At 44.3% G+C, this 21,152-nt stretch overlaps 1 protein-coding gene across 6 annotated transcripts; it reads right to left on the bottom strand.

Moving 5' to 3' along the window:
* Window positions 1-8,174: 8,174 nt before the first annotated feature.
* On the bottom strand, window positions 8,175-20,207 carry ZKSCAN7 (zinc finger with KRAB and SCAN domains 7). 6 transcript variants are annotated; one of them, XM_032409142.1, is made up of 7 exons: window positions 20,122-20,207; window positions 19,511-19,592; window positions 17,631-18,162; window positions 14,555-14,708; window positions 12,959-13,050; window positions 12,515-12,641; window positions 8,175-10,671 (listed from the first exon to the last, which is right to left on the bottom strand). In XM_032409142.1, exons 3-7 carry the CDS (start codon window positions 18,042-18,044, stop codon window positions 9,218-9,220), a joined length of 2,241 nt encoding a protein of 746 aa, XP_032265033.1. In that variant the 5' UTR covers window positions 18,045-18,162; window positions 19,511-19,592; window positions 20,122-20,207; the 3' UTR covers window positions 8,175-9,217. The 6 variants fall into 6 exon arrangements, with proteins under 6 accessions (XP_032265033.1, XP_032265032.1, XP_032265037.1 ...); XM_032409141.1 differs by having other exon boundaries at window positions 19,867-20,200; XM_032409146.1 differs by having other exon boundaries at window positions 8,175-10,668; window positions 19,867-20,200.
* Window positions 20,208-21,152: the final 945 nt, after the last annotated feature.

Below are 21,152 nucleotides of genomic sequence, written 5' to 3'. Positions count from 1 at the left end.
TCAGTTAATGTAATCCAACCCATTTGAAGGAACAGCCTTTGGGAAATTAATATGAACTCACCTGTAGAAAAAACAATTCAGATTTCCCATCGTGGGGAGCATGTCATCTGTTACCCCACTACTGCTGCTCAGCTCAGAGAGTGACAGTTGTAATGGAAGGCAAGGTGTGCATCATCACATCCCCATGGGCGACAGGTCATTGTAGAACTTCCAGAGTGAATGTGCCTCTGCACACGGTGGGTCCAACTGCTGCTGTGTAGACTAGTGTGTGACTACATGGGCATGTGTGGCATTTAAGAGGACATGTTCATTTCACGAACTGGTCCCACGCCCACACATTGTTATTCTGTGTTTATGAAAACAAGTTATATCGGAAAAGCCTTCCCACCAAATAGAATGGGCAGAAAAATTTCAGTGTGAAAGGAGATAAACCTAGCATGTTGAGAAGAGAGAAGTTCCATTCTTGATTTGCAATACCATCTCCACCCATTTCTACTATTCCTGAGCCATCATATTTTTAAGAAAAACTAATACAATTTGTTGTAGAGGAAACAAAAATCATAGTAGAGGTTCAATTTGTAAAAGTCACTTTTCCTCTTTTTCAGCATGTAATTACCCAATTATATGAATTTTCTTATCATCACTCTGTATTCCATACTTTTTCTCTGTATGCAGCTAAATCTACACACTTTGTTATTTCAAACTCTGTGAATCCCTTGAACATTTTCCCTATTACTATGCAAGCAACAGACCGGTTATTAGCGATTAAGAAGAAAGAATCAATATATTTTCAGCAGTGGGTAAGGTAAATATGTATAATCAATGCTTTTCCCTTTCCAAAGATTTATTTGTATATTTGAGGGAGAGCAAAAGGGAGAGGGAGAGAGAGAGAGAGAGAGAGAGAGAGAGAGAGGAGGGGCAGGGGGAGAGGGAGAAAGGGAGAATCACAAACAGACTCCCTACTGAGTATGGAGCCCGATGCAGGGCTCCATCTCAGGAACCTGAGATCATGACCTGAGCTAAAATCATGAGTTGGAAATTAACTGACTGAGTCACCCAGGTGCACAAATACAATGCTTTTCTAAACATATTTTAGATAACCACAACTATGGGATTATATGTGTGTTATGGTTCATAATTCAACATCTAATCACACCCACTCTTATACTATGGTCATCATAACTGGCCGTAGTTAGGGAAGTGCCCCGCCCCCCAAACTTCTTGTGACCACAGGGATCCTGAGACCACGGTGTCCCACCTGGGATTCTGCCCTGGTTTACCAAGTGAGCACTTTTAAGCCAGGGACATACTTCACAGTAGCAGACTTCTAGCTCCGATTTTGCTCTCTGCTACTTATAACACTTTGCAGTAGCCTCCTTAAGCGGGCTCCCTCCCCTCCACTCTACCCTCAGATATATCACCCCAGATTCAAGTCTCCACACCTCCTACCTTCCAAAAAGTAGCCTTTTCTACTTGTAGAGTTGCAGCACTTCTTTTCCGATATCTCTAAATGATTTTGCAGGAGCTCAGAATGATTTGATAACTATCTAGCTGTATTGAAAAGACAAGAGAAACCTAGGGTCTCCTACTGCTCTGCCATTTAAATCACTATCATTGTTGCAAATTCTTTAGCACCCTCACCCCCCATTGATGAATTTGCTTTAAATATGGCAACACTCTCATCTTTATCTTATCGTGTTCACTTTTACTTTGGTTTGGGGGGCTAGGCAGAGGGTGATGTTTCACAGGAGGAACATGAAGAGAAATTGTAAATGTGGGGTGCCTGCCATGAAAGGCTCAACCCTTCCACAAGTTACCGGGTGGGTCTACAGTGTAATCAACCAATACACTGGCCTAGCTACTATTGCCTGCCACCATGAAGTAGACAAGAGTATAGTCATAATCCATGCAGTCCACTAGAAGATGCCTTGAACACATCTCCCAGGGAACCAGTGCCTAATCCATGCATGCACCTGAGCAGGAAGGGCTATTGTCCTCCAGCCTCTGCTTAACTTGGAGGCAGGGCTCTGGGTGCCTGTAGGGCCACCATGGGCAGGCCTGGAGGAGGTGTGTGCATTGATTTATTTCTGAAGAGCGCCCTTGGAGGTGTTCTTCATCTCACTCTGCAGGACACAACCCTGCCCTCCCAAACTGCTAAAGTCAGCAGAGAGCTTCCTCTGTTAATATCCAGGTGTGATGAGACATTTCAGGTTGGGTCTGACCACTCCCGATTCAGGCATCTGGCGAAAGAGTGAAGACACAGGCCCAACAGCGCTCATGCAAGCAGGACAGCTCACCTCCCCCTGCTTTGCATCCCTCTGGGCACATGGCAGGCACTAGTATTGAGGAGGGGACATTGTAGGATCCCCATCTGATTGGCAGCTGTCCCTGTGCTTGGGTCGCCTGAGCCCACGAGAACCTTGTGGGAGATAGGGGCTAACTTCATGGCACCATTTTCCAATGTGACTTTTGAGGTTCTATAGATTCTGCCTTAATTGGCAGGCAAGGCCTTCAGGGAAAAGTAGTGATATCTGTTCCCAATGCAAATATGTCCAGTGGTTCAGTGTGTACACTGTGCCATCTCACTCCCTCTGTAGTACAGGAGCACCTAGTAACCGCTATGCCACCCATAGCACCCAGATACGCCCAAGGCCAGTCCACAGAGAAGTCATGTTGAGGGCTCTCAGAGAGACTGGGAAAGGGACTGCCAAGGAGCAGAAGGACCCCACAGCCACAGAGAGGCAGGGCTATTAGGGAAGGCACCCTGATGGCGTGGAGGACACCACCTTCATTCAGTTTCTGGGGGTCCATGCAGGCTTCTCTTCCTTCTTAAAAGGCTTGGGTCCTGCAGAGATACCTCCAGCCCCGAGAGCACAGAAGTATGTCCAACCAGAAATCCTATATCTCTTGTAAGAGCTGTCCCAAATAAAATGCTCTATGATCTCATACAGCTCCACCTCATGTTTCTCACAGCTGTAAAGTAGGACACTCTGGCCATATTCAGGCCTAGGTGCTCCAGAGGTCCTCATCAAAAGTGAGCCAGACAGGCCCTTGCTGTCCAGCTGCAGCTTTGATGGTTTCCCAGAGGAAGATCCAGCACGAAAGGATGCACATGTAGCCATCAGACAGAAACACACTTGGAGGAACTGCTCAGGTGCACTTGACAGTTGCAGGCCTCAGAAACAAGCTTCACATACTTCTAACCAGGAGACAGGACCGGGGACCCCTGCTTACAAGACAAGGGACCCTCTGAGACTGCCAGCACCTCTGAGGTGGGTTTAGAATCACTGCTGAAGACCAGCCTCTGAGCAGCATTCCAGGACACGCCCAGTGCATTTCTGGGTGACTCCGAGGCCATCTTCAACAACAGCACTACACGGACTTCCAGGTCTTTCCCCCTGCCTGCACCAAGGTCTGCTGCTCCTCCAGCTGTCCCTCCAGCCCCCAGCAGGAATACACAGCAGGAGAGATGCAGGAAGATGAAGGACTGCCAGGGCCCAGTGACCACCCTGGATTCCAACTGAGGGGCAGCTCTGTGCATCCTCTATCTCAGAGGGCACACAGCTTGTGTCAGAGCCCCTTTCAGTCACCTCTCTACAATCACCATCCCCACCTCCCTGGCTGACTGACTTCTGCTTACTCTCAAGAATCAGGCAGGGCTGACCTGCTGGGTCCCCAAACAACTACCCCTGCCCCCTCCATCTCACCAGGCAGGGAGTCTGCATGAGAAGCCCATCTCCTGACTGGCCAGCTCCAGAAGCATTTATGGTGACACTCTTCCCAGATTCCCCTCTCATGGGGAGAGGGAGGAGACCCTCTGTAACCCAAGGCCTCAGTGACAGCTGAAGCAGATGCCAGTTGTGCCTTCCCTGCTGCTCCCAGCATCTCTGAAATGGAGTCCCCACCTGATGTATGCAGATTCTCCTGTCTTCACCGGCAGAGCTCTCCTCCCACTGAAGTCCTAGTGCCCCTCCTCAGGCCTGCCTTCCTATCATTGTAGCTGCCACCTTCTAGCCCCTCCACCAGCACACATCTATTGTCTTCTTACAATACCTTTTTCTTAATTTTTTTTTTTTTTTTTGGTATTTCTAGGCTCCCTGTTCTTCTGTGAGTTTTTTCAAGCTGTCATAAATCTCCAAATTTTTAAGTAAACTTGCTGGGGAAAAAAAAGACATCATGAATCATTGAACACTACATCAAAAACTATTGATGTACTATATGTTGGCTAATTGAGCATAATTTTAAAAAGTTTTAAAAAAAAACACCCTTTCAGGGGCGCCTGGGTGGCTGTCAGTTAAGCATCTGCCTTCAACTCAGGTCATGATCCCAGGGTCCTGCGATCAAGCCCCGCCTCGGGCTCTCTGCTCAGCAGGGAGCCTGCTTCTCCCTCTCCCTCTGCCTGCTTGTCTGCCTACTTGTGATCTCTCTATCTCTCTGTCTGTCAAATAAATAAATAAAATATTTTTAAAAAAACCACCCACTTAAACCTGTGTTGTTTTAGGGTCAATTGTATTTTTAAGGCATGGGAGGCAACATGATTTGCTAATGAATTGGTTGTTGGTTAAAGATGACTCTACAGTCACTGATCTGAGCAACTAGAGTAAGTTTCCTTTTTAGAAAGAAACAGAGTAGACTGAAAGAGGAATGGTTTTAGGGAAAAGGATCAATAGTTTTGTTTTGAATGTGTTAAGTGAAAGATGCCAACTAGACATCAAGAGGAAATGTGAAACAGACAGTTGGAATAGGAGCACCCCGGGAGTTTTTTTATCCATTAGCTCACATAGGTGGCACAACAATACTGCCACATTTCAAGGAGACTGAGAAACAGAGATTCAGAGAAATAATAAGACTAACAGAAGTTTGCAGCCCCCCCCCTCCATTGATGCTTGAAGTAGAAGTCCATGACACTATTGCCACCTTATCAGGAAACACTTAAGAAAAACATTCATGTACATTAAGACAGTTATGATCAATTTAGTCTTGCTTTTCACGTTTTCTTTTATTTGGGAGAAGGGTCATTAATTCTGATTCAAGCTGGTAACTTCACATTTGCTCCCAGGAGGTAATGATTACTCATTAATACTCCATCCCAGTTGTTCTCAAATTTTAGAAAACATAAGAATCACTTGGACCCACGTTAAAAATAAAATTCCAGTGTCTCTTATTCAACTTGTTGCCTTTATCTACAAGTGTATTTTTTTTTCCTGACAAAAGCCTATTCATCCAGTCCAAAACAACATAACTATTCAGAATGTGGGTATTTTGAGGGTCACAACTACCTAAATATTCAACAATTTTCCATCTTTATCATGACATCTGCCAGCCAAAGAAATTCCAACTCATATTTGGGTAAATGAAGTCAATATCCAGTTATTCAGGTCTTATTTTATTGGTCAAGATGGTGGTAATGCAATGCTTCCATTTGGGAACTCACAATCTTTTTGAGGATATGTCTCTCAGATTATTAGAAAGGATCAAAAGATAGTTCATTTCAAGTGACATATGTACCCCTATGTTTATTGTAGCATTATTTATAATAGCCAAGATATAGAAGCAACCTGTGTCCATCGACAGATGAATGGAGAAAGATGTGTTATATATAGCTTCTTGTTTGGGACAGGGCAGGTAAGGCACACCTTTACCTCTGCCACAATAGAAACTGTTAGTAACTTTTACTCTAGCTTATTGCTCTGGGCAAATCAGAGGCCCCTCACTAGATATGCAACTTCTCTTTTTCCTTGCAGATGGTTGGAAATTGCCCAGCAGTTCCTGATCCTACTGTTCAAGTATACCACATGTCCACACTTAAGAGGAAAACAAGAAATGATGAGGTGAATTGTCTAGAGTTTCTCAAGTGGCTATCAAAGATCTCCTAAAAAAAACAACTATCTCATTGTTCCAGTACTACTCACTAGGATAGATATTAAGAGTAGATGGCCATAGTAAACACACAGCTTAGAGATTACAGTTGTTAGTGGTTTTACATTTAGCATCACGGCAGCTGTCATGACCACCTTTTCCGTAAATGGCCCCTGTAATAGACCACATACATCTCAAGTTCTAGGGGCTCCAGTGGTGTGGTTCCCAAGGGAGAGCTTGAGTGTCATCAATTTTTACCCATTGCCAAAGCAGCCTGAATACTGACTGGAGAGTTTCACTGGTGGTCTCTTCTTGACATCAGGACATACTCTATGACTTGCCAGAGTCACTACAGGTATGATGTAATTGCATTTGTTCTGGCCCCTCCTCCCCTAAGAAGCAACATAGTCTCAGTAAGGGGATACAGCATTTTTCAATTTTTCTAAAATGGGACTCAAAGTATATAATTAATGTATGTAATCTAATGGCTGGGCATGTACTTTTATGCTCCATGGTCTTGAACATGCAGCTGTGGTTACCACTCCTTATTATATATTGTCCTGTGATTACTTTGTCCAATGACCTAATTGTAACCAAATCTTGGATAACTATTGGCTTTGTGCATCTCCATCCACAATCCATATGGCACCAAGTTGGGAAACTGAATACACTGTAAATGCATCATCCATAGAGAAGACAATGCAACAGGAAGGGATTTGGGGGAAAAGCCTGTTAGATATCAGAAAATGTCATCTGTACATTCATTCTTAGAAACTTTTAAGTCTACGGACTGGGCCACCTAAGGTAAAAGACATTGTTTTGAGTCAGCCAACAATTCCTAACAAAGCAAAACTTGAGGAAGACCAACAGGTCAGAAAAGGGGGTAGGTCATCATACATTTCTTTTCTACTATGGTTTCATATGGTTTCATTCGCATGCCTTAAAAGGGGGTCTGTTCCTCATCCTACTTGGTCCTGTACATACATTAGTGGGACGACTGTTGTGGTTCAGTAAGTAGTATCTACATTGTCCTACCCTAGGTCAAATACTTGCACCATTAGTTACTTGGAGCCAGCTGACATGACACTTTCTCTGTACACAGCTGGGACAAGGGCTTCCACAAGGCCCCATCAGGCTAGAACTGTCCTAATATTAGGGTCAGGGGATATTTTTTTTCCATGAAGCAAAAGCTAACCTGTGGTTACTCACAATTTGTCCCTAACACCTAGAGGGTTTCATGAATGTATCCTCTGTAGCACTCCAGGAGGTTAATGCCTTGACAGAAACGTCTCCCAATGTAGAACAATACTCAGTAACTTTTTAGTACCCATAATCTCTTGACTTTTCCTACTGGATTTAAAAGCTGAATAATTAGGGTTGGGGATGTAGAGTATAGCTATGGAGTATTTTCCTTCTGTGCATAAGAGGTAAAAGGGTAAGTGTCCAGCTCCTAGCACCTTTACCATCATATTTGACCACTTGAACTATCTCCTGGGTATAAATTCAGTCTGACTTTTAAAAATAAAGTGGAGTCCTCTATGCCACTGTTTAATAATCCAGTAAAAATGATATCTAGATATATATTACCAAAATTTACACAGAGGGAGAAACCTAAAGAGTACAACCATTGAAGAAATAGAAATGTTGCTAAGGATACATCTCTCCCAATTCCCTCCTCCCCAGAAAAGGATCTGGCCACTACTTTTAGCCTTTAATGAATAATTCCCACATTATGTAAACTCTTTCAGAAAATAAAAGAGAAACTCTCCAAATACATTTTGGAAAGCCAGGAAATCCTTAGTAAATTCAACCTATTTCTCTACTTAAGAAAAAAAAAAAATCACCACAAACAAATAGGTTTTATTCTAGGACTTCAAGGAAATTTCAATCATTTGGAAACCTACAAAAAAAAGTGAATTACAAAAATAAAGGACATGACCCATAAAATTATACCAACAGATTTTTTTAAAAACTTGATAGAACTTAGCAACTCTAAGTATAGTAATAATTGCTATAGTGGGTACTAAGTGCCAAGTACTGTTCTAAATGCCTAACATTTATGAACTAATTTTATCCTAACAAGCACAGCTTTACTTTACAGATGGAAGAACTGACACACAAAGCTAAGTAACTTGCCCAGGGCCACACACCTAGAAAAGTGGTGGAGCCAGGGTTTGAATTAGGGTACTAGGCACAAAATCGGTGTTCTTAACTACTGTACTATCTTGCTTTTTCTAAAAACAGAAATAGAGGGCGTCTGGTTGGCTCAGTTGGTAGAGCATGCAAATCTTGATCCTGTGGTCATGAGTTCAAGCCCCACATATGCATGGAGCCTACTTAAAAAAACAAACAAACAAATAAATAAATAACAGGAATAGAAGGAAACTTCCTAAACACAATAGAGTATTTATCAGAAACCAACAATGAAGTAACAGTGGTGAGATGTCCAGGGATACACACAGAAGATATCAATGAGGCCCCTGTATGTGATATCCTACACATACACTTCCATCTTTAGAAGCCTCTAGTCTGATTGGGGTGGGGAAGGGGATCTTATACCCAATTTAAGGATGGTGCAACTTCGAGCAGAGTTTAAAAAATTTATTTATTAAACTACTATATGAAAATTATTATCTATATGCTAAAAGAATAGATACCATACCTAGCCTTAAAGAGCCTACAATAAGTTGATATGAAAGTATACACATACACGTTAAGTTCAGAATGATTAGCAAGGTAATTTAGTAACAGTTACACACTGTAGCACCAACTAAATTGGAAGCACTGAGGTCAAATGAATAGAAGTTTAAGAGGGAAGAAAAAGCATTTCAGGGTCTTTCAGAAATGAGAGGGATGTGGAAGAATCTAAGGGACATACATTAGGCAACAGGAAAAGAAAGGTTTTATAGGTAGGGAACACAAGTGATGAGGGCCTGAATTAGAGTGGAAGTTTAAAAACTATATAGGGAGAGCCTTAGCCAAGAGAAAGAAAAGAATGAATCCATCTTGCAATATGACTTATGTAACTGGTAAAATAGAGGTGGAGTAGAATAAGAAACACATAATCTCTGTCCTTGAAAAGTACACAGTCTGATTAATGGGATGCAGAACTGAGAAATGAGTTAGATTTTTCAACACTTTAAAAGAAAGAATGAACGAAAGAATAAGCAAACTTAAAAGTACATGAAATGTGTAGTCCTTACTTCCGTAACAGCAGAAAAGGATTACACTGTGACTCCCACTCTCCCACATTCATGACTCACCAGAAAGCATGGGATTGGTACATTTTGATGAGCAGTTTTAAGAGTTCCTTCTTATAAAAAGAAGCTTAATTCAAAGTTCCTTGGGAAATCACATCTTAAGAAACTGAGCGAGCCAGACCTGAGTGCTTCTCTCCAGTGTGAGTTCGCTGGTGATGATTAAAAGTGGAACGCTGACTGAAGGCTTTCCCGCACTCAATACATTCATAGGGTTTCTCTCCTGTGTGAACTCTCTGGTGCACAATGAGCTGTGAGCTGTCACTAAAGGCCTTCCCACAATCACTACATTTATAGGGTTTCTCCCCAGTATGGGTTCTCTGATGCACCATGAGACTAGAGCTATAACTGAAGACCTTCCCACACTCATTACATTCATAAGGCTTCTCACCAGTGTGAATTCTCTGGTGAATAATAAGGTGTGAGTTTTGGTTGAAGGATTTTCCACACTCATTGCATTTATAGGGCTTTTCACCTGTGTGAAGTCTCTGATGTCGAATAAGACATTTACTCAGACTGAATGCCTTACCACACTCATTACATTCAAAAGGTTTTTCTCCAGTATGAATTCGCTCATGGTCAACAAGTTGAGAGATATGACTGAAGGCTTTCCCACATTCACTACATTTGTATGGTTTTTGCCCAGTGTGGAGGCTCTGATGTCGAACAAGACATTTACTCCGACTGAAGGCCTTGCCACATTCATTACACTCATAAGGCTTCTCCCCAGTATGGATCCTCTGATGGTCAGTAAGATTTCTGTTAGAACAGAAAGCTTTCCCACACTCACTACACTTGTAAGGTTTTTTACCAGTGTGAAGTACCTGATGTCGGATGAGATTTTTACTCCGACTAAAGGCAGCCCCACACTCATTGCATTCATAAGGTTTCTCCCCAGTATGGGTTCTTTGGTGGTCAAAAAGTTTGGAACTCTCATTGAAAGCTTTTCCACATTCATTACATTTATATGGTTTCTCACCATTATGGAGTCTCTGGTGTTGAATAAGATGGGAGCTGTGTCGGTAAGTCTTTCCACACTCATTGCACTCATAGGGCTTTTCCCCTGTGTGGGTTCTGAAATGAACTATGAGCTGAGAGGTCTGCCTGAAGGTCTTACCACATTCATTACACTCATAGGGTTTCTCTCCAGTGTGGATTCTCTGATGCCCAATGAGGTGTGAACTCCAATTGAAAGCTTTACCACATTCATCACATTGATAAAATTTCTGTCCCTTCAGAACTCCTTGATGTTCTGCAGCACTAGAGGACAGATCTGGATGTTTCCCAAGTTCATTATATTCATCACATCCATCTTTTGTAGATTTATCCTTATCCTCGTGTGTTATTTTGAAGAAATCACTTTCCAGTCCACTCCCTTCTTCATCTGAGGATTGCCCTTCCAGCTGCTCTAAAGTACCTTCACAGGCAGCTCGGGTCTCTGGTTCCCCAGAAACTACTCCACAGAGGCCTCCTGATGTCCCATCAGATGACGCCGATCCTTTAGAAACTTCCTGCTTTGCAGGCAACTCTGAACGCCGCATCCTAGTCTCACCTGCTGCCAAAAGAAAGAAGAAAACAACTCTTATTCGTTTCTTGTCCTGCTGATGAAACAGAATCATCAGGAGTCTATGGACCTGAAAAACCTACACATTAAGAGATGACACATTAAGAACAAGAGAAAGATGGGAAATAGCTCAAGCTTTTCTTCAAGGACAGAAAGACAAAGAGGACAAAGGCAGTCAGTGGGGGAGGGTGGAAGAAGAGCTATCAGGACAGAGCTCTGTCGTGAAGCTCTTAATTTCTCCACGTTAATTGTCCAACTAAAAAGAGCAACCGGAAGGCAAGAGCACAGACTGTAAAGGTGGTGTGATCTTACAGAAGTCACTTGTAAAATGATGAACTCTAACGTCCTTTCCAACCATGACACTGTATGGTTCCATGGTTCCCAGTAAAGATACTGGGGAGAGAAAGGAGAGGCAAATACCTCAAATCAAATATGAGAAACAGTATGAGCAAACACAGTTAGGAAAAAACGTACCAAAAAAGTGATTCTCATATGTGAGGACAGTGACAAGATTCAGAGAAGTCACAGGTTCAGAAATGCTGGGGAAAAGTACTGGAAGGGACAGCAGAGCTGTAAAAGTGGGGATTCCCCTAGTCTCTGGTGCACTAGACTGGTAGAAGTCAGTACAGCAAGTACTACATTCCTATAAAAATTAAGAAAGGGATCGATAATTTGAAATAGGAATCAAAATATGTCTTTGGTATCTTGATAATCTGGAATCCTAGGAAACTGAACAGTTAAGTATTTCCTTTTGAATTTGGAACAGGTGGAAGTAGCCAGCAATCAGTCATGTCTAAAACATAAAACTGTTGGTTCCTTTTAATCGTATCTTAACCAGGCCCACAGGCCATCATATGGCATTTCAGCATATAGGGAAGATATAGATAACTGGCTCCTGGACTCCTAAGCCCATCCGCCCTCTCTAGAGTTGGCTACTGTGCTAGACTTGCCAACCAGGGAACCTGCCCTGAAAACTCCCCTTTCCAGGAAGCTGTCCTGCCTCAGTCCTTCCCGAAGGGGAAGCTGAGGCAACCATGCTTTGTGCCAAGTAACTGGTCTCAATACATCTCAAACCACGACTGACTAGACCAGGGCACCAGGCCCAAGTGTAGCTTCTCTGTATGCTACACCTCTGCTGTGGCCAGGGGCAAAGTTCTGCCCAAACAGAGATGATACTTAAAGGCTGAACCACCCTTGGAGTCCCTCTCTAAGTAAAATGTGAGCTGGAAATAGGGCAAAATAAAGAAAACTAAAACAAGAAGGAGCTCTAAACTGAAATGAGGCATGGAGAGAAGCCAAGCCATTAGGAGCCATAGCGTGCAGAAAGTACGTGGGAACGGAAAGTCTAATAAAGAAGCAACTATGAGGGGACAAAAGATACAGAATGAAGAAAATGGGTAGCAGTGGGAGGACAAAACAGATATGCGGGGAGCAACAGCATTACATTCCCTGGCATAAAAATTATTTGCTGTTGTTGCTGAGGGCCCTGTTTCCCAAAGGATGGTCTAGCTGGTGGGTTTGATCAGGGTTTCCATTCCTTCAGCCTTATTGTAAGTAACACAGCTCAGTACTTACAATAATGTGAGTGGCTCCCTATTCCTTACAACTACAAACTCTAACCAAACCACCCTAGGTCAATTAATAATGAAGTATAGACAACGTTGATAACTTAAGGCTGAGTGATGGGCGCAGAGAGGTTCATTAGAGTATTCTCTCTACTTTATCTCATGTTTGCAACTTTTCATAATAAAAAAGTTGACAAAAAAAAAGAATATAGCAAAGAAAATGTAAAGAAAAGAATGCAGACTGTATTACTGGGGAACAGAATCATTACCCAATGAGGCCATGCTGCAATAATTTTCCGGCACGATGCTCCGGTACACGGCTCTCTGACTGAGGGCCGGACCTTTCCACTTCCTCTCAGTATAGTCCACAGACAGGAACTGGTACGCTGCAGATCCCTGGAATGACAAGCTTCTATTGCTCAGGGATATTCCCGGCCTGAAGGGCAGACACATCAGGGTACCAAGAGCCCAGGTCGGGCCCTGGTGGGGAAAGGGGTGAGGGAGGGAGAGAAGCTGGGATGACACATCTAAAAGGACAAGTTCAGGGCCAGACAGAATCCATGAACTCAGCAGGCAGGGCCCAATTCCAGAGGAAGCAATTAGGCAGGGAAACCGCAGGATTAATCTCAGAATTGGCCAGAGCCCTGGAGATGAGCGCTAGCTACTCCCAGGCCACAGACTTGGGAACTCAGGGAAGACAGAGTCCAGCTCACCTGGGGCCTGACCATCCGAAGCACAGTTGCCACTGCCTGGTCTCCTGACTTCCCAGCTTGGGAAAGGGCAGGCACCTGAGAAGCACACTGACCTGAGGGAGGAAAGAGAGCTATGAGAAGAAGCCCTGCCTTGGCTCCAGTAAGATCTGTATCCCAGTGAGTGGGTTCAAGAGAACCCAGGCAGCTCCACACACTGCCTCTCATCCCCCTTCCATACAGGCGTTATTCTGACTGTGCTGTGAATTTTCCATGCAGATGTTATTCCGAGGGTGCAGAGGGTTCCCTGGTCCAACTGAGTACTGGCCATTCCTCCCAGCCCTCACTCGCTTCAAACTCTCTGAAGGAAGCTATACTTCTGCCCACTTTCTTTCCCTATGGCTTCCCTAGCATCAGCCCAGCCTGATTTGCCCCTCACATTTCTGGCCCCTCATTCCTGATTTCCCTTCCTTCTCTTGGCTTCTCATTATGGACACTGCAGGTGCTCCGGCCACAGAGCGTCCCTTTTTGCTCTGTCAGAGATCTCACGGACTCTCAATGCTCCAATGCTGCTTTCCCAGTTCCAGCTCTCTTCTAGACCCCTATTACAGAATTCTAGTGGCCTACTGGACATATGAATTGGGTGTCCCTCATCACCTTAAATTCAGTCAAAAATGGACGTTCTTATCAACTTGCTTTCCTGACTACCCAGGTTCTGTTAATGAATCCAAATATTGGCCAAACCCCATAATTCTCCTTCCTCTTCATTGTCCCGTGGATTCTTCCTGCACAATGTGTCACCTGTCTCTCTATTTATATTCCACTCAATATTATTCAGGCAATGATCACCTCATATCCATTCTGGGCACTGGCCTCTTACCGGGGCTTCCAACCACTGCTCTCACCATTCATCCCAGAGTGGTCACATGCATTAGAATAATTCTCCCAAAATACCGTTTCTAACACATCAACCCCCACCCATCAAAATTTTCCTAGCCTCAACCATTAGGTCCTGTTCAAGAGACCCCATGCTCCTCAAAACAGTTCTTCCTTATTCCATCTCAGTGGGGTTCAAGGAACCCCCACTTAGAGTTTCTGCTTATATCCTCTGCTCTGGTGCCTACCGCTTTTCTCCCCCCTTCAATTTGCTCCCCCATTTTTCACTGTCACATCCCACTGCTACCTCATCCACGAAGCCTCTCCTACCCACCCTGCCCATAATGATTTTGCTCTATGTTTACAATGTCCATATTGCTCATTTTCATGGCATCAAATGCCTGGGAACAGATATCACTTAATGTATCTTACAAGGATATCTCTTCTTGCAGTTGACTGACTCTCTGCCAACTAGATAAGAAGCTCTTTGAAAGTAGTGACTGTGTACTGTATCTCTCTGGTCCCCAACAGTGCCTTACCCATGACATGTGCTAGACAAAAACTTGCTAAATGCATGAATGATTGGAGAATAAGCAAAAGGAACAGATAAAGTCACTAGGAAAGGAAGACAGAGGGCAGGGCAATGAGGGATTCCAACGGGGTGGGTTAGAGGGAGATAAAGGAAATGAGACTTGAGGAGAAAAAGGAGGCAGGATTTGAGGCCAGAGTTGGGGAGTTGAGTACCAGAGTGCCCACTGGGGAGGAGGTCATGAGGAGGCTCCAGGCGGCCTCCAGAGGCTGAACCCTCACTGAAGGGTGAGGTAGGAAGAGATTCTTCTGTTGTACCCAGGGCTGTCTCCTCCAAACACATTTCCTGTTCCTGTACAGTACCTGAAACCTAGAGACAAGAATTATAATTGGATTCAAAAGAGCATCCTTCAAGGTATAGAACCCAAAACCTCTAGAAATACCCCCAAAAAGAAGCCAGGAAAAGAAGAGCCAATGTCCTTCCAGCCCCACCAGTACAGCCTACTGGGAGAAAAACTGTCAAAACAGGATCTATAGCTTGCAATCCTGCTTGCTATCCCTCTGTTGAACCTCTTGGTAGGAGCCTGAAGACCAGATTATATAACCATTTCCATTTTGTCAATTCTTCAGACACAAATTTGCTCATGAAGAACAATCTAGAAAAAGGAGCCAGGAGGGCAATTCTATACACTCCTTGTGACCTTAGTCTACGGAAAAGACCAACCAGAAGTACCTAGAAAATAAAAAATGATAGGTGTATATACGTATACATGCACATAGAATGCTACTGAGGCTGACAGCAGAACCAACAGCCCAGAATAGTGGCTGACAAACCTCAAGAGAGCTTTTCCAATTTCTCTCAGCAAAAGTGTTTCTTCTTCAGAGAAGCCATTCCTAACCACACTGACAAAGCAAGGGTAGTAGTCACTCTCTCTCAAATTACCTGATTACATTTTCTGTATGTCTTAACCCTTAAATTATCTTATTTATGCCTTTATTGTCTATTTTTCCCCCCATGAAATAAAAGCTTTTTGAGGGTAAGAACTTTGTCTTGATCACTTGTTTCTAGAACAATGCTTGGCCCAATGTTGGTGTTCAGTTAAAATCTGTTGACTGATTTTCTCTTGATACTTTTTTTTTTTCTCAATACTTACTATTAGTTTTTACGGTTATCTGCAAACCCAGTTTTCAATATGTACTATCCCTCCAAAATAAGGTATATAAAAAGTCAAATAAGATCAGGTAACACCAATCTTTAGAGACCTTGAGAATACCTCAGAGATAGGTATTTCTAACCCTTGCTTATTGTCATCAAACCAGCTCTTCACAATCTCATGGTTAGTTTTTCACCAGCATTTGGAGCTGAAAACCTAAAATACCATCTAAATGAATCACATTTATAGGCTCATTTGCTTGCACTGCCACGTACACAGTACAGCCTAAGGTGAAAATAACTTCTTCACAAATCCTGCTGGATTTGCCCCATTGGGTTACATCTGCTGAGATGTGAAGGGACTCTCTCCTTTACTGTATATCTCTCCAGCATAATGATAGAAACAGGAGGCTCCCTGGAGTCTCCACTGGACAGTTCTTATAAATGGGAGTTACAGCTCTTAAATACACCTGCTGTGGGTATTGGAAGAAGATAGAACTTAACTACATCATGATAACACAACCTTGAAATTCACCAACAATTAAATGCTGGTCCAGTTCCCATTCATTACCTAGGATTCAGACTCCCAGGTTTCTTTTCTTTGTAGGCAAGAAAACCCCGTTCTAATTTTCATTCTAAGATGGCACTCCACAGCAAGCCACTAGGGGAAAACTAGTGGCTTAGAACCTAGGGAGCTAGAAAATTCTGATTCCCACACTTGGTAGTAATCAGCAATAACCACACTTCAGTTAAATCTCATGGACAAAGAGAACTTTCACTAATTCTGCCATCTGAGATGAGTCAATTAATCTCTCTGTGCTTGCATCACTTGTCAAATGGAGATACGATTACTATCTGCATATTTTGTAGGCCTACTAGGAACTGAAATAAGATACAGGATATAAAAGCATTTTGTAAACTGCATGATTCTGCAGCCCTGCAGGGATTGCTCTACAACCCTCTCCAGCCCCAAAGCGCACATATGCACATGCTCGCTCCTGCTGAGCAGAATGAATCTGATCTGCCCTGATATTCCTTAATCTTCCCCTGGCAAACTGCCATGAAAAAGTATGCTTATTCATTTAGCCATAAATACATTTTCTGAGCCTATGGTAGGAAAGACAGTCCCATTCTCATGTCTTCCACATTAGAAAAAACTTAAGCTGACAATAATGGCAGAGTAAGAAATAGAGTCCAAAGACCCATCCCAATCAGGATGAGCCTGATTCAATCGGTTACAAAACCTTAAAATCAGAGCTGAAAGTTCCATGAAAAAGTAATTCTGCATGTAGACAAGAGCTTCAGCCTGTGCCTGAGTTCCAGGGGGCCCTTCCTGATGGCCTGCTCTACAGATCTCCAACTTGGACTGCCAGTCCTCATAATCACTTAAACCACTCTGTAGCAAAACTATAGATATATACACAAATATAAATATACAACATATATAATTTCCTGCTGGCTTTGCTTCTTTGGCTACACCCTGACTGATACACATGGTCACGGAGCTAGTTAGCTCTGTGTTCCGAGAAGCCAGATTTCCCACTGTTATCACACTGCTGACTCTCCAACTTCTCTAATTTGAATTACCTTGGCTTTAAATTTGAGAGAACCCTAGGAAACAGGGTAAACCAAAATGAGAATTAAAGAAAAAAAAAGAAAGACCCTGGTTGGGTTTGGAAAGTTAGAAAAGAAACCAATGATTATGAGGCCCAGAAATGTCACCTCTCATCAAGAACCTAAAATGCAGAAAGAGAGATAACAGACTCTGAGAAGTCCAAGGAAGTAAGTAATGAGAACTTCTCAAATGAAGGTCCATGTTATCAACATACCCAAAAATCTACTCCCTACCACACTCCCCCATTCTAACCAGTGGGCAGATCCTCTACATGCCAGGAGTACTGTGTGGATCTCCAGGTTGAAGCAAGGCTCACGACACAGTAGCTCACAAAGCAATGCACAGAGTTTGTCTGGGAACTGTATTTTTGTTTATGACTTGAAGCACAAAACTATTTCCTCGCTATCCATGGAACTGGCTCAGGAATCCTAAGGGTAAACCAGCCTAGAGCCTAGGGAATGGAGAATGACTAATCCAACCACTAGAGAAGGGTTCCAGATGCCATTCTGGGCTCATCTGCTCACCTCTCCTAGGTGTCTCTGAAAATCCTCCACCACGGCCACAGCCTCCTCGCCACTCTCAGGGTGATGCAGCTGCACCCAGGTCCGTAACTCCCCAGGCAGGATGCTCAGGAACTGCTCCAGCACCAGCAGCTCCAGGATCTGCTCCTTGGTGTGCACCTCTGGCATCAGCCACCAGTGGCAGAGCTCCCGGAGCCGGCTCAGTGCCTCCTGCGGCCCAGACATCTCATGGTAACATAACTGCCTGAAGTGCAGCCGGAAAATCTCACAGACAGGAGGGTGGTTCTTTTGGAGACTGCAGCCCTGACCCCAGGTCTGGCTCCCTGGCTCCTGCTTCATGGTCTGGCGCCCCTCCTGTTTCTGGAGAACAGCACCCCTAGGGAGGAGGCCTAACGTTCCCCTGCCTTGGGTGGCCATTGTGACCTCCAAGAGAAGCTTGTTTCAGCTGCAGTTTGTCCAATTAAAATGATGTTCTGTAATTCAGGTCGCAGGAGCTGTTTTCAGAGTTGGGGACAGAGGGCAAAGGGGGTGTCACCTACGAAAACATCAAGAGAGAAATCAGAGCCCCAGGCTGACAACAGACTATCTACAGTTAAAAACCAAAGCTCCAGGGGTGCCTGGGTGTCTCAGTCAGTTAAGCATCTGACTCTTGGTTTCCACTCAGGTCATAATGTCAGGGTCATGAGATCAAGCCCCATGTAAGGCTCGGCGCTTAGTGCAGAGTCTGCTTAGGACTCTCTCACTCTCCCAGTGCCTCTCCCCCTGTTCACATACTCACTCTCTCTCTCTAATAAATAAATAAATCTTAAAAAAAAAAAAGGCTCCAGGAAAAAAAGGAGGGAGGCACAACCAGGGAAGTCTCTAAGCATCTCTCCAAGGGACTTCCCTTCTTAAACTTTCAGTGGCTCCCATAACCTACAGGATAAAACCTAAATGTCTATGCCTAGCATTCACAGCCCTTCACCACCTGGCCTTGGGCCCTTTCTAGACACACCCCTTACCACTCTCCCCGGGTACCCAGGCTAGAGAAGCTGTAATAATCTCCAAATGAGGAATATGCAAGATGACCCAAAGGGTATATTAAGAACACACTAAGTTGTTACTTATCTCCTATTTATGTTTTATAATGTGTACTGAAATTTGTAAAACAATACATAGATTTAATTTATAAGTAAACCTATGCTGGAAGTGAATGCTCAAAGCTCTTCTACTCTCCTCTATTGTGACAGAGATGCACAATAAACTTTGGGACTAAAGCTCTAAAGACACAGCTAGAAGCCACACATACTGTTGTCCTGTTTGGATTTTTCTTCTTCAACCTTTGACAAACTCTCACTCATCTGTCAAGACCCAAAACAAATACCATTTTCTCCTGAATGCTTGCTTTCCTGATTGCCCCATGCAGGAAGAAAGCTGGTAGCCTCCTTCTCTGTACTTCTCACTGAAACACTGTTGTTTTAACTAGTTTATGCACAACTCGCCACTCACACCCTCTTACTAGACAGCCACCAAAGGAGAGGTACCCAATGGAGTCAGTAAATGCTAGACCTTTTTCTACTCAACCACCTCCCCTAGAAAACCTTCCTGATCTCTCCAGGCTTAAGTGTGGTTATTGCTTCAGAGAGCCCACAGTACCTTTTTCATTCAAACCTCTACTAGAACACTTATCACACTGTTTGTGGTTTACACTTCTGTCTCCCCCACTTCGGGTAAGGACTCAAGGGCAGGGCTGGTTTCCAGTCTTCTTTTGTATATATACACTCTGTGTGTGTGTACACATACACCTTTAGTAGACGAATGAATGTAGTTCATTTACCTGATACTGAAGTGGGGGAAGACACTTTTATCCAGTTTATATACTGTAAAACTGTGAAAATCAGTACCTTAGTGGTAACTAGGGCATCAATGCTAGTCACCATGCATCTCAGTACCCTCGGTAAGCTACTTCTCTCTAGGCTTCAATTTCTGTTAAAAAAAAAAAAAAAAGAACTTTAAAATAATCTGTTAACTCTGTTCTGAGATCCCACACCTGTAAAAAGTTCGGATCATTTTCCTAGTAGTTCCGAATGCTCAGCAGCTAATCTCATCTGCACTTTTGGGTCTCCAAGTGACACTTCACGTTTTTAATTTCAAGACTGTCTGACCCACTTCTGACGCTTTGTATCGTCTCTCAGCGCAAGGCTGGGAAAATATCCATCTACATTTTGCGTTAAACCAGGGCTTCTGCGGCGCAGCTCACCTGGCCGTGTCTGCCTTTTTCTCCGCTGTACCGGCAGGTGCCGGGCTCCCGGCCAAGCAGAGTTGGTCAAGGGTACCGGACAAAGAGGCGGCTCTACAACTGGCAGCTTCAGAGCTCCCAGGGACCGCGCCAATGGCCGCGGAGGCAAAGCGTGCGCCGGGCCGGCGTCGCCGATCAGGGCTGCGGGCGGCCGCGGCTCCAACCCAGCGACCCCGGCCCGGACAGCACCTCCCTCCCCGCCCCTGCTCCGCTCACCCGGGTACAGTCGCGGCGACCCCTGCGTGCGGGACACAGTCGTGGCCCGCGGAAGCGAAAACAATGGCCGAGCCGGAAGAGAGAATAGGGACCACTTCCGGCCCCTCCAGGATCCCGGAAATCTCTGTGGCGAAGGTGGGCGCGCGCTTTCCCGCCCTCGGAAGGGAGAGCGGGACCGCGGGAGCCAGTACAACCTGTACCCGGGCCGGGCCGGGCCAGGCCACCTCGGAACGGAGAGAGGGCGGGGCCTAAAGGTTTCAGGCTGCGCACGTGCCCCTCTCAGACCGTTCAAAGTCTGAGCTACGCATATGCACCCCAGCTCTGCCCCTACCCCTTCTGCTGACCTTGGGAAATACACCCAACTTCTGAGACTGTTTCTGTCATCTGAAAAATGCAGAGCATAATGCGTGCTTCATAGGGCTATGAATGCTGACAGGGGTAACATACAGACACTACATAGCAAAAGGCCTGGCATATGCCGTATGTGATGCCCAGGGCATTTTCACCCAATCTGAGTTTCAGTGAACAGGCATCTCCATCCTATTAATGAAGAAACAGGCCCAGTGACTGATATTTTGGCCAATGGATGTGGTTAATCTTTCCTAAAGTTAAGCACTGGCAATCTGCTGTCCAAGGAATGGCCCCCATGGAGTGTCGAGGAGCAGATAAAAAGTGGAAAGGTAAGGGGACAGCATAATCTAGATGCACTTGTCTAGTATCTGGGTGGCAGGAGCTACCCAGGTGGTCTTCACCTGGAAGAATGATTTGCATACAGAAGCAGGATGTGAACAGGTCCCTGCTGCTAACATGATTGAGCAGGCCCTGAAGCCACAACCTCTAGATATAATGGCCATGGATGAAGGGCAGAGGATAAGACCAGCCACTTTCCCATAGAAGTAGCTGTATCTTATGTAGCTTTTTGTATCCCAGAAGGTAGGTCATTTACAGGCTGCAAAGTAACAGTCTCCTGGGATATCCAGGCATCAACAATATCTCTAGGGTGTTCTGGGCCAACCTCTGGACCTGACATG

The sequence above is a fragment of the Phoca vitulina genome, unplaced genomic scaffold (assembly GCF_004348235.1).
Source record: "Phoca vitulina isolate PV1807 unplaced genomic scaffold, GSC_HSeal_1.0 scaffold10, whole genome shotgun sequence".
NCBI classification, from domain to species: domain Eukaryota; kingdom Metazoa; phylum Chordata; class Mammalia; order Carnivora; family Phocidae; genus Phoca; species Phoca vitulina.
Note: the sequence above shows the minus strand (reverse complement) of the source record. Positions and strands in the feature narration are given on the sequence as shown.